A 15178-nucleotide genomic window follows, 5' to 3' on the forward strand; every position below is an offset into this window, starting at 1 on the left:
AAAACAAACAAAATGATTTCCATTTCTTCTCTGTGGCCTAAGCAGTTCAGAGTGTGGGCTGCTGAGCTGAACCACCTGGGTTCAGTTCGTGGTTCACCCAATTCCTGTGTGACCTTAGACAAGTTCTGTAGCCTCTCTGGGTCTCCAAGTACTGCCTAGAAATATTAGGAGGATTACATCCATTTGTGCATGGAATGCACTTAAACTTACTCAGCACATGCTGTCTCCTTCCCTGGAGTCATCAAAATAACCTGATACAGACTCAGCTATGTGAGGGCGGCAGGAGCCGAGTGCCGTGAGCTCAAGCGTGCAAGTGCACGGGAAAACAAGACTAAGGAAATGCAGCAAGCAGTAACAGGAGTTCGCTCCAGGTGAAGAGTGCTGTCCAGTTTCTTTTTAATAATTTCCTGTACTTTTTAATTTTTTTTTTTTGAGACAGAGTCTCACTCTGTCACCCACGCTAGAATGCCAGTACGATCTCGGCTCACTGCAACCTCTGCCTCCCAAGTTCAGGCAACTCTCATGCCTCAGCCTCCTGAGTAGCTGGGATTACAGGCGCGCACCACCACGCCTGGCTCATTTTTGTATTTTTAGTAGAGGTGGGTTTCACCATGTTGGCCAGGATGGTCTTGAACTCCTGACCTCAAATGATCCACTCACCTCGGCCTCCCAAAGTGCTGGGATTACAGATGTGAGCCACTGCATCCCGTACTTTTACAACAATGAATACATATTAAAGAGCTAAAAATAAAATAATTGAATAAAAATGCAGGGGTACAGACACAGAAATACATGTCGATGTATATACACACTGCATATATACGTGTATGTATATATGAACATATGTAATTTATATATGTGTGTTCGTATGTGTCTGTGTACATATACACATGCATATTAATGAAATTTTTTGAACCCGTACCAGTGTTCAGAATAGGTCCCTGCTAAGCTGTGGGCTTGCGGACCATGCAGTGCAGGGGTAATGGCTTGGCCAGGGTGCCCAACAGAATGCTTTCACATTCAGCACTCCCGCATCCCAGCTGCATGGCCTTTGACCTCAAGAGGGTCAGCTTGGCTGCAGGCTGGGGATGGCCACACACCCAGGTCATGGCGTCGTTTGAGGACAAGAGCCACGCACAGAGCACATAAGAAATGGTGAGAAAGAACGTCCTCCAGACGGTCTGACCCTAACTCACACCCGTGCCGGCTCAGAGGCTGCAGCATGAAACTCAAGTCTCCACGTGAGAACAACTGCCCCTTTTTAAAATCCTAACAGCGTGGTTCAGAGGACAAATTAATAAGAAAAATAATGAGGACATCTGGAGCTCTCATCGCAGGCGGGCTCTGTTTTAACACCTCACCAATGTCAATCCCTGTAACCTTTGCAAAGACCCTGGAGTCAGGCATCCGTCTCATCCTCCTGAAGAGCAGTGCATCCTTGAAAAAGCCACTCGGCTTCTCTCAGCCTCAGTTTCCTCAGCTGTAAATGGGTTGATGGCAGCACCACTATTTCTCTGAGCTGGCACAAAGAAGCAGCTCGGCCAGGGTCCGCCTGCTCTTCCCTGGCGATGATGTGCTGGTTGAGGAAGTTGCTCGACGCCTCCGAGCCTTGGTTTCCTCATCCCAGGGCAGAGGCTGCCTACCCGCCTGAGCCATTCCACGTGATGTGCTTGTCAGATAGTAAGTGCTCAATAAGCAGGCAGGACTATTGCGAGAGTCAGGCTATCGTCTTCTAGGAGGTTCCGAATGAATGGCTTTGACCCTGGCAACGTCTCCCAGGATCCGGAGGAAACAGGGCCCCATGAGAAGCCGTCACCGCCCCCACCCCCTCATCGCCCCACATGGTCCAGTTCATGACTTATTGTCAACGGAGCTGGCATCTTCCAAGGCCATGAGGAGTCTCATTCATGGGACCAAATTGGAAAATGCTCAATGTTCAATAAAGAGGTCTTGGTCCCCACACCCACTAAACCCACAGGGCACCTGGAAGGGCGACAGGGCCAGCCGGGAACACGGGCACTCCTGCGAACATCGGCCTCGGCCTGCAGGCGGGCCGCAGCGAGATGGCTCGGGGCCTGTGAAGTGGTCCCGGGTGTGGTCATGGTCCCCTCTTGTGGCATGCTGTAGCTGACAGGTGCTTAGAAACCCACCTAGAGCAGAGGCCCCACTTCCCATAAAAGCAGAGAAACTCAGCTTCAGCGAAGGTCCCTCAGTGGAGAAGGCAGAGGCGAGGGCACAACCGGAACACCTGACCCTGGGCCCGAGACTCAGGTCACACGACCAGCTGGGCACTGCTGCAGAGGACCCTTCCTCGAGCCTGTCCATCCCACCTCACATCCAGCCCCAGCCGCAGCGCTCCACAGGCGCGTGGTCTCAGCCCATGTGCTCATTGTGCCCCATGCCTGGGGCTTGACGCTGCCGCCAGCAGCCTGATGAATGAGCGAATGGGTGAGTGAAAGATAAGAACGCCGAAGTCAAAAGCCAAGGCCAGGCCTTCACAGCTGCCTGGCTGCCTGAATTCGGGTGCATGAGGTTCACTCTCCTGTGCCTCGTATCCCTCATCCAATGGGGATCACAGCAGCCCCAACTCACCGTGTGGTAGCAAGGATGAACTAAGATCGTGTCTGTAACACACAACGTGTCCATAACAACTCTCAGAGCGCCCTCCCTACTGTAGCCTGGCCTCAGACACGGTTAATTCAGCCAGAAAAAGCTGGAACAGGCACAGGAACCTAAGGCTAGAACTCAGAAGTGACCTATGTACAGATGACCTTCTCTCTCAACAGAACGGACTAAATGCCTTCTCTGTGCTGAAGATCACACTGGGCACTTCTGTCTCGCATCCTAACCATGCTCAACAAACACGAAATACACAGCCTGACACGCGTAAGTCTTCATCACTTTATACCTGAGGAAACTACTGCCTGGTGAGTCTCCCAGAGTCCCAAAGCTCCCAGACCCTAGAGCTGCCTCGCCCCAAACGTCCCACTTCATCCACTTCCAAGAGGCAGCATGGGCCAGCGGTCAACAGCGTGGCTGTGGCTGCAGACGTCCTGAGACCCCAGGCAAGCTGCTGACCTGGACTGTGTCCCAGTTTCCTTGCCTGTAAAATGAGCTCGGTAATCCTACCACCTACACTCCACGGTATCACCGCAAAGACTAACTAGGTCACTGTAAGGAAAGCACACCGTGGAGGGGAGCTCTGGCCATCACACCACACTGCCCAGCACGCAGGACGGCCCCAGCATTTACGTGCGACACAAAGTTTCTTCTGTATTGTTCCTATTGCTTGCCAGAAATATTGCAAGTTTCAGACTTAATCTCCCTTTTGGAAACAGCTGTTTCTCCAAGATTCTGGAAGCTTTCTGTTTTCCACCCGTGTGTAGGGACAGCACTTCACTGAGGCTCACTCACAACAATCTCTCTTCTACTGTGGATCGAAAGCCCGTCTCAGTCAACCTACGTGTCCTCAGTTAAAAGACGGGTTAGCGTGTGGACCCGTCTCGCCACGCCACCCCTCTGCCTGCACCTTCCCCGCCCCCACCTCTCACCTTGGAGACCAGCATGCGGGTCTTAGTTCTTTCCCAAGGCCATCCCTTGCCACCACAGGCAGCCGTGGCGGGGCAGGGGGCAGCACCACAACTGGCCCACGAATGCACCTCGTTTGAACTGTCGTCTTTTTTTTTTTCAATGAAATCACCAGTGTTATCATGAAGAGACTGGTATAGACAAGGCGGGATAGTGAGGACAGCTCCTTGAAAGGCGGCCTCAGAACCCCCTCGTCTCACACCCCACTCTGCTGCTCCCCCCCAACTCCGCCTATATCTTGAAGTGAAAAGGCTACATCAAGTCACCTCTAACAGATGCTTTCCCTCCGAAAATGGCCGACGTCTCCTCGGGGAAGAACAGGGTCCCCAGAGACCCAGGCCTTCTCCAAGGCTACAGCCCCCAGACAGACAGATGCCACCCCTCCTGCGGCCAGTCTCAAAACTATCCAGTTAGCCTGACTTTCAAAACACGCTCCCAATCCCACCCCTTCTCCTGCTCGCAACACCCCCACCCTGGTCCAGCGCCATCCCCTCTGGCCTGGACCTCCGAAGCTGCTTCTCCCTGCCCTCTCCCCCACCTGTTCTCTACTCGGCAGCCAGAGGGATCCTGCTGACACCCGGGTCAAGCCAGGCCCTCCCAGCTCCTGCCCTACTCAGAGTCAACGTCCTCTAATAAGCATGTGCGAGGCCCACGATCCGCCCTCACCGTCCTTCCCCTTCCCCTGCTCTTCCCACGCCGGCCTCTTCTCTGTTCAAGATGTCACTCAACTCAGCCCTGCTGTCCCCTCGGCGTGAAGAGTACTTTTCCCCAGGTCCCTGGAGCTTCCACTTCCACACCTCCTTCTTTGCCCAAATGTGGCCTCCCCAGGGACGTCCGTCCAACCACTCCCGATTCTCCTTGCCCTGGTAGTTTTCCCCACAGAACTTATCACCTCCCACCATATGATTTCATTTCCTATTTATACGCTATATGGCTCTCTGCCCTAGCCAGCACATCAGCTCCACGGGACCAGGGATTTCTGCCTGTGTGGGTCAATGTCATATTCACAGTGCCAAGCACACGGTAGGTGCTTAGTATTTTTAATAAATCAGCAAATGAACCCCAGTGATCTCAGAACACTCTCCTCCAATTTTCTGGAAGCCTGAGCGACCTGGTCACCACCTCTTTCCCTTCCCCTCCCCAGGAGGTCCGATGGAACCTTCGGTAGACCCCAGCACAGCAGCTATGATCAAGACGAACTAGCATCAGCAAGAACTGCTTCCTGTCTCACATCCCCAAACACAAAATTTTATTAGACAAATGGAAGCCGGCACACCCAGCCAATTGCCAAAGGGGCGCTGCTTACTGTCAGGAGGGCAGCTTTCACCTGGCAAGGAAAAAATCCCATCTGGCTTCCTTCTTCCTTCCTTATAGATCATTTCAAGTAAGTAAGCTGCAGTTAGCATAAAAGCCGAAATCCAACAGAATGAGCATCCATGTCCCGTAATCCATTTTATGAGATTCTGAAAGCCTGGAGACTTTACTGGCTCCTCCAGCCCAGGAGGCAGCAGTCTGGACAGGTGGGCTGCGGGCCCTCACCCACCGCCCTACGAAGCTCATTACTGTTACCCGGAACGAAACGGCGATCGGGTTTCCGCATCTGCAAGGAATTCTCCTGGCAGAGCTACCCATGTTTTTTCCACATGTCTGAACATCTGCTTGAAAGAACCAAGAGGCCTCTTTGGAGGTGAGTGCTACGCTTCCACATTCTCATATTTTGATCATTCCCTAAAACGATAGCTCCCTAAACGATAGCTTTCTGATGACTCCTTCCATTAAACATGCATCCCAGAGAGTGATAAGAATAACGTTTTTCTGAAAGCCCCAGCCCAAGGATGGATAAGGAATAAAACGAAGTGTTCCCTCCAGGGAATTTCTGTGCAGAATATGGTTAAAAGGTTTGGAAGCTGCCAGGAAAGGATTAAATGACAATGGCGTTATACAGGCCACTCTCAACTAGGATATTATTAGATCCCATAAGCTGAAGAGCTATGGAAACACTTAAAGCCCAACCTTGCAAAACTGCTCTGAATGGAGGTTTTGTCCACCAGAGCACCACCGCATCCTGTCCTCAAACAGAGCGAGGAACGGTGGCGGGGCTCCATCAAAAGGCGTGTGGCTCTTTTGAGATGAATCGAGTGCTTCCCCTTCTCATGTGATACCTGCAGACCAAAGTCAGGCTAGTGAATTAAGATTCCCTGGTTCCTCTGAAAGAACCCTAGACTTGTTCTATTTCAGTAAGATCTAGAAGTTTTTTTTATTTGTTTGTTCGTTTTTTTAGAGATATGGTCTCACTCTGTCACCCAGTAGAGTGCAGCGGCATGATCACAGCTGACTGCAGCCCTGAACTCCTGGGCTCAAGTGATCCTCTTGCCTCAGCCTCCCAAGTAGCTGGGATTACAGGTGTGAGCTCCCACATCCACCTGAGATTTAGAGCTTTGGAAGGGAACTACCTGGATCTGGCTAACAGGGTTCCTTCCCTAACTGGACAATCCTTAGATATCATATAAATATAACCTCTCCCTTATCTCCCTTCCTATTTGATAAACCTTGAAGTACCACCATTTTTATTTTACTCCAGATGATGTGAACTTAAGCATATTTACCTTGAGCCAAATTCAACCCAGAGTTTGATTTAGTGGCCAAAACTTAAAAATTAGAAATTTCAGCCGGGCGCAGTGGCTCACATCTGTAATCCCAACACCTGGGGAGGCCAAGGCGGGAGGATCACAAGGTCAAGAGATCAAGACCATCCTGGCCAACATGGTGAAACCCCTTCTCTACTGAAAATACTAAAATTAGCTGGGCATGGTGGTGCGCACCTGTAGTCCCAGTTACTCGGGAGGCTGAGGCAGGAGAATCGTCTGTATCCCGGAGGCAGAGGTTACGGTGAGCCGAGATCATGCCTCTGCACTCGAGCCTAGTGACAGAGCAAGACTCTATCTCAAGAAAAAAAAAAAAATCAGAAATTTCACATAAAAATTCCAACTCCTAGCTCTTGAGGAGAAAAAAAAAAAAACATAAAACCTGGCAACATTCCACCCACGTTCCCACATCACCATCTGCAGGGACTGAACAGCAACTGCCTCCTTGAGGCAAGACTCACATGCCTGCCCTGTTCCCCACCACTCCCTATTGCCCCTGACGTTTGGCCAGTTCCGTCACGTCCTTTCATTGCCTGGCCCTCCTGAGCTTGCCTATTTGTGATCCTGTTTATAGAGTCTCTTCTTGGCTTCTCTCCTACATCAACTGCTTCTGGAGAGAGGCACGTTGTTCTTGAGGGTGTGGACGGTCAGTCCTGGCAAGTGAGTGCATGCTGAGCCCTCTGTGATGGAGTGTGCCGTCCTGAGGCACCCCGACAGCAAGCTCAGGACTTTGCAGCTGAGCTCCAAGCTCATATATCCAACTTCCTATTTGACATCTTTGCTTGGGTGTCTAGGAAGCCCTCTGTACCTTCTATGCCCCAAACTGAACTTGTAATCTTCCCCTAAGAAAACATCTTCTTTCCTGAGCCCTTCTCTGCCATCCATCCAGCTGAACCATCCACTCAGTTCTCCTCTCCCTCCCATATACCTAAGTCACGAAGATCACACCACCGTCCGTATCCTCCGCTCCGACTGCCACCTCTAGTCCTCACCACTTTGATCTCTCCCCTGGCACTGCCACAGGCTGACCATCTCATCTCCCTGCTTCCTCCATAATTTCTTCTAATCTAGTCCCCAGGGTGAAGCCTGAGTGGTCTTTGAAATGTTGAATCAGAATCAGGCTCCTCCCCTACTCAAAACCTACCACTTCTTCCCCTTGCCCTGGAATAAGTAGAACTTCAGCTCCTCACCTTGGCTTTCAAGCCCTGCCAGCCATCACCCTGCAAGCTCAACTTGAATGACATTGGGCCTCCTTCAGCCCCAGACACAGAGAGTCCTTGCCTGCCTCTGGGCCTTTGCATATGTTGTACTCTGTGTGTAGAACACTCTCCCACCACCAAGAGAGGTAGCGCGCGGGAGGAGGAAGACATCATTTGTCTCTTTGCTGGTTCTGTGACCTGTTCCAGGTCCCAGATGGTAAGTCGCCTCCTCAGCATGACCCTCCCTCTAAAGTACATCTTGCAGTACCATCTTTCAACATGGTTTGTTCTGTTGAAGCAGTTACTCCCAAGCAGGACAAGCTTCTAATGAGCCATTGTGTCCCACCTCGAGTCCAGGCATCAGCCCACAGACCCACTCCAAGTGGCCGCCATGTGGCCTCTCAGGCCTCCCTGATCAACCCAAACCATCCTGGTCCACTTTCAGCTCTCACAGTCCCTGAGGCCCCCCAAGGCATGAGCTATGCTGATCTCACCAGCACTGTATCACCCGCACCCAGCAACATGCCCGGCACACGGCAGGTCCCCAGCAAGGCACTCCCCATACAAATGAGTCGTGAGATCGAAAACGTATTTAAGGTTTTGGAACAAACTTTCTCCCAAGACCAAGTGCCATTCAAAAAAAGCAATGAAGAGAACAGCTGAGCATGGCATATGTTTAAGATTTTTAATCGCATATTTAAGGATAAAAAAATGCAACTGTCTTGTACTCATTTTCTTTTTATATAAAGAGGAGCTTAAAACCACTCAGGGTGAAAAAAAGAATGAAGTTCTACAGTGTGGCACATAAAAGAGAGAAGGGTGGGGACTGAGAGGGGAAAGGAGGCTGTGGTTCAGAAACAGAAACAGATACAAAGATAAAGAGGGAGAGATCAGAGGAACTGGCGGGAGCATTCGGGCAAGTACAGAGCAGGCTACGCTGCTCTTTCTGGGTACGAAAGGGCAGCGCTCCAGACTCCAGAAGGAGTTTTCACACTCCCTTGAAGGTTAAGGGCAGCAATCCTCTGAAAGTCCACTCTTTTCTTCATTTTTCAGAGAAGTTTTTATTTTTTTTAAACCGACTTCCCATGCTAAAAATCGGGAACTAGCATGACTTATTTTGAAAAAACGTAATCTATTCAAATGACTTTTTTAAAAGACTCCAAGTTTCGTCTTTTAAGGAGACTTGGCTACAAGTTTCTTTTTCTTTTTCATAGAGATATATTTTATTGATGTGTCCACATTTATATGTAATTCACTTCAAGGCATTTCTTTTTGACAGAACCTATCTCCATCATTTGGAAACGAAACGTTGTGAGGCTACAAGTTTCAAAGCCATAGATTGGATTTTCAAAGTTACGGGCACTTGGGCCAGTTGTGGTGGCTCACACTGTAATCCCAACACTTTGGGAGGAGGAGGCGGTAGGATCACTTGAGCCCAGGAGTTCAAGACCAGCCTAAGCAACATAAGGAGCCCATGTCTCTACAAAAAAGGAAAAATTAGCTGGGCATGGTGGCACACGCCTGGAGTCCCAGCTACTCAGGAGGCTGAGGTGGGAGGATCACTTGAGCTCAGACATTCAAGGCAGCAGTGAGCAATGATCAGGTCACTGCAGTCTAGTCTGGGTGACAAAGCGAGATCCTATCTCTAAAAATAAACAAATAAGCAACCAAAGTCACAGGCGGGAAGAGAGAAGGGTCCTTGAGAGCTATCAGAGGGAGAGGCATAAACTTCAGGGAGAGCCTGGCAGGTGTCTCCTGGACTGTACACTCAGCCTACTCCCTTCCTCTGGAAATTTCTAGGGCCCAGCCCCTGATGAATGGGTGAGCTGAGCCTCACTACTCACGCAGCCCAACCTCCCAGGCCACAGCCAACAGGACCAATGAGCAGCACCCTCCCAAGCCAGGGCCAATCGGCATCTCCCTAAGAATCAGGACTTACGCTCCACTGAGGTGGAGACACAGCTCATACTGGAACAGCATGTAAAACTAGGGGGAAGGGAGTGGTCCACAGGAGGCATGGGCATTTTCCCATCAGGCTTTCCCTCTGCCTGATGAAGAAATGAGAAGTGACAAGTGAGATGGAGGAAAAGCTGGTCTGCAAAGAGATGTGGATGACCAGCTCTGCTGTGCCGCAAGTAGAGCTTGTAGGATCCAAATCCCAGCTCACCATTTAGTAGCCATGACCTTGAACAAGTCCTTGACCTGTTACCTGCATCATAAGGCTCTTTTGAGGATTAAATAAGTTAACAAGTATACAGCACTTGGAACAGGGTCTCACATGTAGCAAATGCTTTTTAAGTGTTTATTATTACTATCATCTTGCCAAAATGTAAGCTCATGATGGTGAGAATTTCCAGCTATTTTGTTCATATCATAACCCAAAATCTAGCACCATGCCTGGTATATAGTAGGTGCTCAATAAACACCTTTTGAGTGATCAGTGAATGAAGATACCACACAGCTAGAAATGGATACAGATTCTCTCTCCTTAAGACTTAAGATTGTTCAGTCAATTCATTTAATGAGCAAATTCATTCTCCAAGTATTTGTTGAATGCCTGCTATGTTTATAGTGGCAAACTGTGCTTGGTCCTGATATACAATGAAGAATAAGAAGGAAGTTGTGGTCTCTTTTAAACAAAGTTCATGGTCTAGAGAGAAAAAGACATTGACAAAATAGTTATGCAAATGGTAGAATTACAAGCAGTAGTAGCAGGTGCATGAAGGAAAGGCGCATGGAACTCTGGATGTGTAAAACACGACAGCTGGCCGGGCGCGGTGGCTCATGTCTGTCACCCCAGCACTTTGAGAGGCTGAGGGGGTGGATGACAAGGTCCGGAGTTCAAGACCAGCTTGGCCAACATGGCAAAACCCCGTCTTTAATAAAAATACATTGGCGCACACCTGTAATCCCAGCTATTCAGGAGGCCGAGGCAAGGGAAATCACTTGAATCCAGGAGGCAGAGGTTGCAGTGAACCAATACTGCGCCACTGCACGCCAGCCTGGGTGACAGAGTGGGACTCTGTCTTAATTAAAAAATAACATAAGGCAGTTGCTCTCAGGATTGGATGGCAGGAAGCAGAAGGCTGCAGTCCCCAAAGGCAAGGAAGTACACAGGTGAGCCCATCTTCACTTCAGCTCTCTGCCTGGGGACAGCTCCCTGCCACGTGCAGAGAGTAGCATCTGAGCTGAGCACGGTGGTCCCACTGAGCCGAGGATTTCCTCAAATAAATCCTGGATTTCTGGCACCACTCAGAATGCCAGGCTGTGGAAGCTGCCGAAATCGGTGGCATCAGAGAGGAGGAAGCTGTTGGGGGAGCCCTCAAGTCTTTGGCCAAGGGCTGGGCCGTGTAAGCACAGGGAGAGATGGTGCAAGCTTTACCAGAGAGGGGCTGCTATGGGGTAGAGAGAACAGAGAGACTAAAAGTGAAGTGGAGCTGGCATATGGGAATTCCAGCCCACCAGATTCAAGAGACCTCCCCACTAAGCATCCAAAAAGGCCATGCCTTCAGAAGAAGCACATGTCTCAGAGAAAGAGCTACTCCAGGCCCACCTAATGGGGCCTAAAACCAACTCTCAAATAAATTGCAGAGAAGAGAGTTTAAAAACTAAGCCCCATCAAGTTAGATACACCTTGAGCTGTCCACAGATCCATGCTGACGAAGTTCAAAATAAAGCTCAGAATGTCTATCATATCCAGCATATATCACCACCATGTCAGAGTGCAGTCGACAACCACCAGACAGACAACGAAACATGCAATTAGGACTCATGGTCAAGAAACAAAAAACTCAGTAGAAACAGATTCCAAGATGTCTGTGATATCCAATTAAAAAAAGCAATTGTCAAGACTTATACGTTCTTAATATTATCATAGATGTCCTTAATCAGAGAAGGCCTATGGAGATTTGGGAGCGGGGGGGTTGAGGTTTTTCATTTATTTGTTTACCTGGGCCTTATTCGTGCTATATATTTGAATTTTTAAGAACCACCCTAGAGGTTCTGATGTTCACTATAGATTAAGAACCAAGTTTTTATTATATTAATAGACTACTTCCACTTTAAGGCAAATACCAAAAAATTCAAGTTATATTAATTTAAATATATTAAAGGTTCTGGTTAATTGACCTGGTTAGTGGGTACCAATCAGCTGTTCCTGGTTAACCAGATTATATAATTAAAAATATTTCAACTCCAATTATTTTGGGGATAAATAAGCATACTTCCTTACTTATTTTGAAAAAAAAAAAAAAAAACCTGAGGTTAAATCAGAAGCCCCAGACACACAAAAAAAGATACTGATTAATAAAAAAAAAAAACAAAAGGAAATGCTCATGGCAAAACATAAAAGATCAGAGTACAATCTACATGTTTGCTATAGAATTAAGTATAGAAATATATGGTAAGAGGCTTCCATGTTTGTGAATAAAAAAAGAAAGGCAGTATATCAAAATACTAATGTAGCTTTTTAAGGTAGTTTGATAATGTATAGTTTTAATTTTCTTACTTTTCTGTATTTTACAAGATTTAGTATTTTTTATTAATGAACTCTTCATCTGAAACTTAAGATGATGGCTTCAGAAACCTGTCAGTCAACACACAAACCTCTACAAAACTCTAGAAGTTTCTCCATCAGAAAGAAAAAGGAAGAAACACCCAGGCACATGAATATCATTTCTATCCTTATCCAGCTCAGAAGACTTTCTCCTCTGGCTTATGAGTCGCTGGATTAGCTTCTGACACTAATTTAATCTCCGATTTCTCATTCCTCAAAGGAGTAAGAGGCTGAGACACATACCTCATCTTAACAAGCAACAAACAGTGGGTCAAGCAGAAGTGAATCATTTAGTAACAAACACCACAAACAAAAGGAAGAACATTTGAGTCCATACCTGAACCACAGGGTGGCCCCCCGTTGGAGCTTTGACAGCCCCTCGGCTGCCTTCTGTCTCATAGTGGGCCCGGTGATGTGGCTTGGGCTGCACCTCGATCCGCAGCTCATAAGAGCCTGACTGACTGGAGAGTGGCCACTCAAGCGGAGGGAGGGATGCAGTCACTGGGATGCTGAAGAAGAAAATAAAATCAGCTCTGTGTGCAAGGAACCAGAATCAGTTAACTTGTACAATAATTGTAAATGGCCCCTTTTCTGAAAATCATGGATATGGTCATGTGTTGCTTAACAACGAGGATCCCTTCTGAGAAATGCACCATTATGTGAACATCAGAGTGCACTTACACGAACCAAGATGGCACAGCCTACTACATACCTACACTATTTGGTATAGTGGTTCCTAGGCTACAAACCTATACAGCATGTGACTGTACTGAATACTGTAGTCAACAGTAACACAATGGGAAGTATTTGTATATCTAAACATATCTAAACACAGAAAAGTTACCATAAAAATACAGTATTAAGGCTGGGTATGGTGGCTCATGCCTGTAATCCTAGTATTTTGCAAGGCCAACAAGGGTGGATCACTTAAGCCCAAGAATTTGAGGACAGCCTGGGCAACATGGAGAGACCCTGTCTCTACTAAAAACACAGAAAAGTCAGCCAAGCATGGTGGCACATGCCCATAGTCCCAGCTACCTGGAACACTGAGGTAGGAAGATCCTCTGAGCCCAGGAGGTCAAGGTTGCAGTGAGCTGTGATTGCACCACTGCACTCTAGTCTGGGGACCAGGGTGAGACCCTGTCTCAAAAACAAAAACAAAAACAAAACCCACAAAGCTGGATGCAGTGGCTCATGCCTTTAATTCCAATGCTATGGGAGGCTCAGGTGGGCAGATCACTTGAGGCCAGGAGTTCAAGATCAGCCAGGCTAACATGGTGAAACCTGTCTCTACTAAAAATATGAAAAATTAGCTGGGCATGGTGGCACATGCCTGTAATCCAGTTACTCAGGAGGCTGAGGCACAAGAGTCACTTGAACCTGGGAGGTAGAGGTTGCAGCCAACCGAGATCATACCACTGCACTTTTGACTGGGCCACAGACTCTGTCTCAAAAAGACAAAAACAAAACAGTATTATAATCTTATGGGACTGCCCCCTGGGGCCCATTACTAATGAAAATGTGGTCATGGGGGGTATGATTGTATGTGAACAAAGTGCTGAGGCAGTACATATTTCTCAGACATGACAGGAAGAGCTATTCGCAGGGTCGAGATCTTCCACCTTGATGAAGACAGTGTGGGCAACTTTTCAACTGATTAAGTTTATGTTAGTTCTAGCATGTTTCTAACTGCTGTAACTTCTTTTCCCCTGGGAATTTTGAAAACCGTCACTATGGATTTCTGTCACTATGCATGGATTTCTGTCACTATGTCCTGATTTTTCACATATGGCAGAAATCATTCATCAGAGTATTCTTTCCCACTTAGCTCAGAGGTGCTAGGAGCTGACACTATCAACTGGGCTTCGTTAAGCCCTTGCAGTAAAGCCAATTTCTGTCTTCTCTATCTAGCAGTACCAAGGAGAGCACAAGAGATAGCTCCTCCACAAACTTTATCCATGCATTTCACCCAACTTACAATCATATCCTCACTATGCAAGCAAGCCTCCTCCCCTTCTTTCCAACCAGACTACCTCCTGAAATCCCTCCGACCCTATAGCCTTAGGGTATCCAAAGGACCTTTATTTTACCTTTGTTACAGTGCTAAGATGCCTTCAAGCTTCTGCCTGTGACCAATGAGCTACATGTGTCAAACACGTTCATCCACATCATATATGCAAAGTGAAAAGTTTTTAAAGGTTGACAAACTAAGACTCATTAAAAAATCATGTTAGTCCTGTTTTAATATGCTTTAAAGCATCAAGAATGTTGTGAGAAGAAAATTCAGTGGCATATCCCCAGGCTTCCATTTATAATTTTGTTTGGCTCTGAAATAGGTATTTGACACTGAAATACAATCTTAAGTAGTAGTGCATCAGAGCCAGCCTGAAATTCTGATTTGAATTCCAGCCCTTTGCTGAGTTGTCTCTATACCCTGAGGTCAATGTTACCAGGAGACTTCCCTGAGGCCCCATCCTCTCAACTTTATAGAAGACTCTTGCAAAGACCACATTGGCTGGCACAGACTGGTACTTGTAAAGAACTAAAGGGCTCTAACACTCAAAACCTCTCCAATCGAGATGTCTCCTGTAGAGGAAAGGATTTTAGAAACAATAAAGTCTTCAATGAAGGTGTTATAATCATATTTTACAGCAGCGTCCCTTCCCACTCTCAACCATTAAATAAAATCATGGTTTGGAGACTGATCTGTCTATGCAGCACAAAAAACAAGGAGCTAACAATCCCAGATTTCTCATTTTCCATGCAGTCATTAACTAGCTGGCGATCATGGGGCTTGTCACTTCACCTCTCTGAGCCCAAATTTCTCAATCTGTACCAGAGGTTAGTCTTGATCAGCATTTTCTAAGATACCCCTGTGAAACTTCTGACACAGAACTCTGTAACCAAATGGACTTTGAAATCACCACATATTCTGTCCGCAGTAAAGTCTCTGAGAAGGCCTGCACACAGGCATCTCCTTAACTCTGTTAAAATCAGAAACTCCTTTTTTTGAGAAACGACAGCTGACCTACGGTGGCCCTGGTGCTCTGAGAACCTGCTTCGGAGGGAACTCCAGGCTGGATGCTCCCTGCAGTCCATTTTAGTCTGGTATGGGGGTGAACACAGCCCAGCAGGCAGGGCCCGAGGCCACCCTCAACCCCACACCAATCAACAGAGCTCCACTTCTGGGG

General features: G+C 47.7%; 1 protein-coding gene across 7 annotated transcripts in view; it reads right to left on the reverse strand.

Moving 5' to 3' along the window:
• Nucleotides 1–15178, reverse strand: part of NFATC2 (nuclear factor of activated T cells 2) — a 180071-nt gene that overhangs the window by 124623 nt on the left and 40270 nt on the right. For all 7 annotated transcript variants that reach the window (XR_012519374.1, XM_074406662.1, XM_074406663.1 and 4 more), the window contains exon 3: nucleotides 12325–12496. Coding sequence is in view for 6 of the 7 variants with exons in the window: in XM_074406662.1 (XP_074262763.1) it covers nucleotides 12325–12496 (172 nt within the window). In the remaining variant the exon portion in view is untranslated. The remainder of the gene's footprint in view (nucleotides 1–12324; nucleotides 12497–15178) is intronic.

The sequence above is a fragment of the Saimiri boliviensis genome, chromosome 9, assembly GCF_048565385.1.
Source record: "Saimiri boliviensis isolate mSaiBol1 chromosome 9, mSaiBol1.pri, whole genome shotgun sequence".
NCBI classification, from domain to species: Eukaryota; Metazoa; Chordata; class Mammalia; order Primates; family Cebidae; genus Saimiri; species Saimiri boliviensis.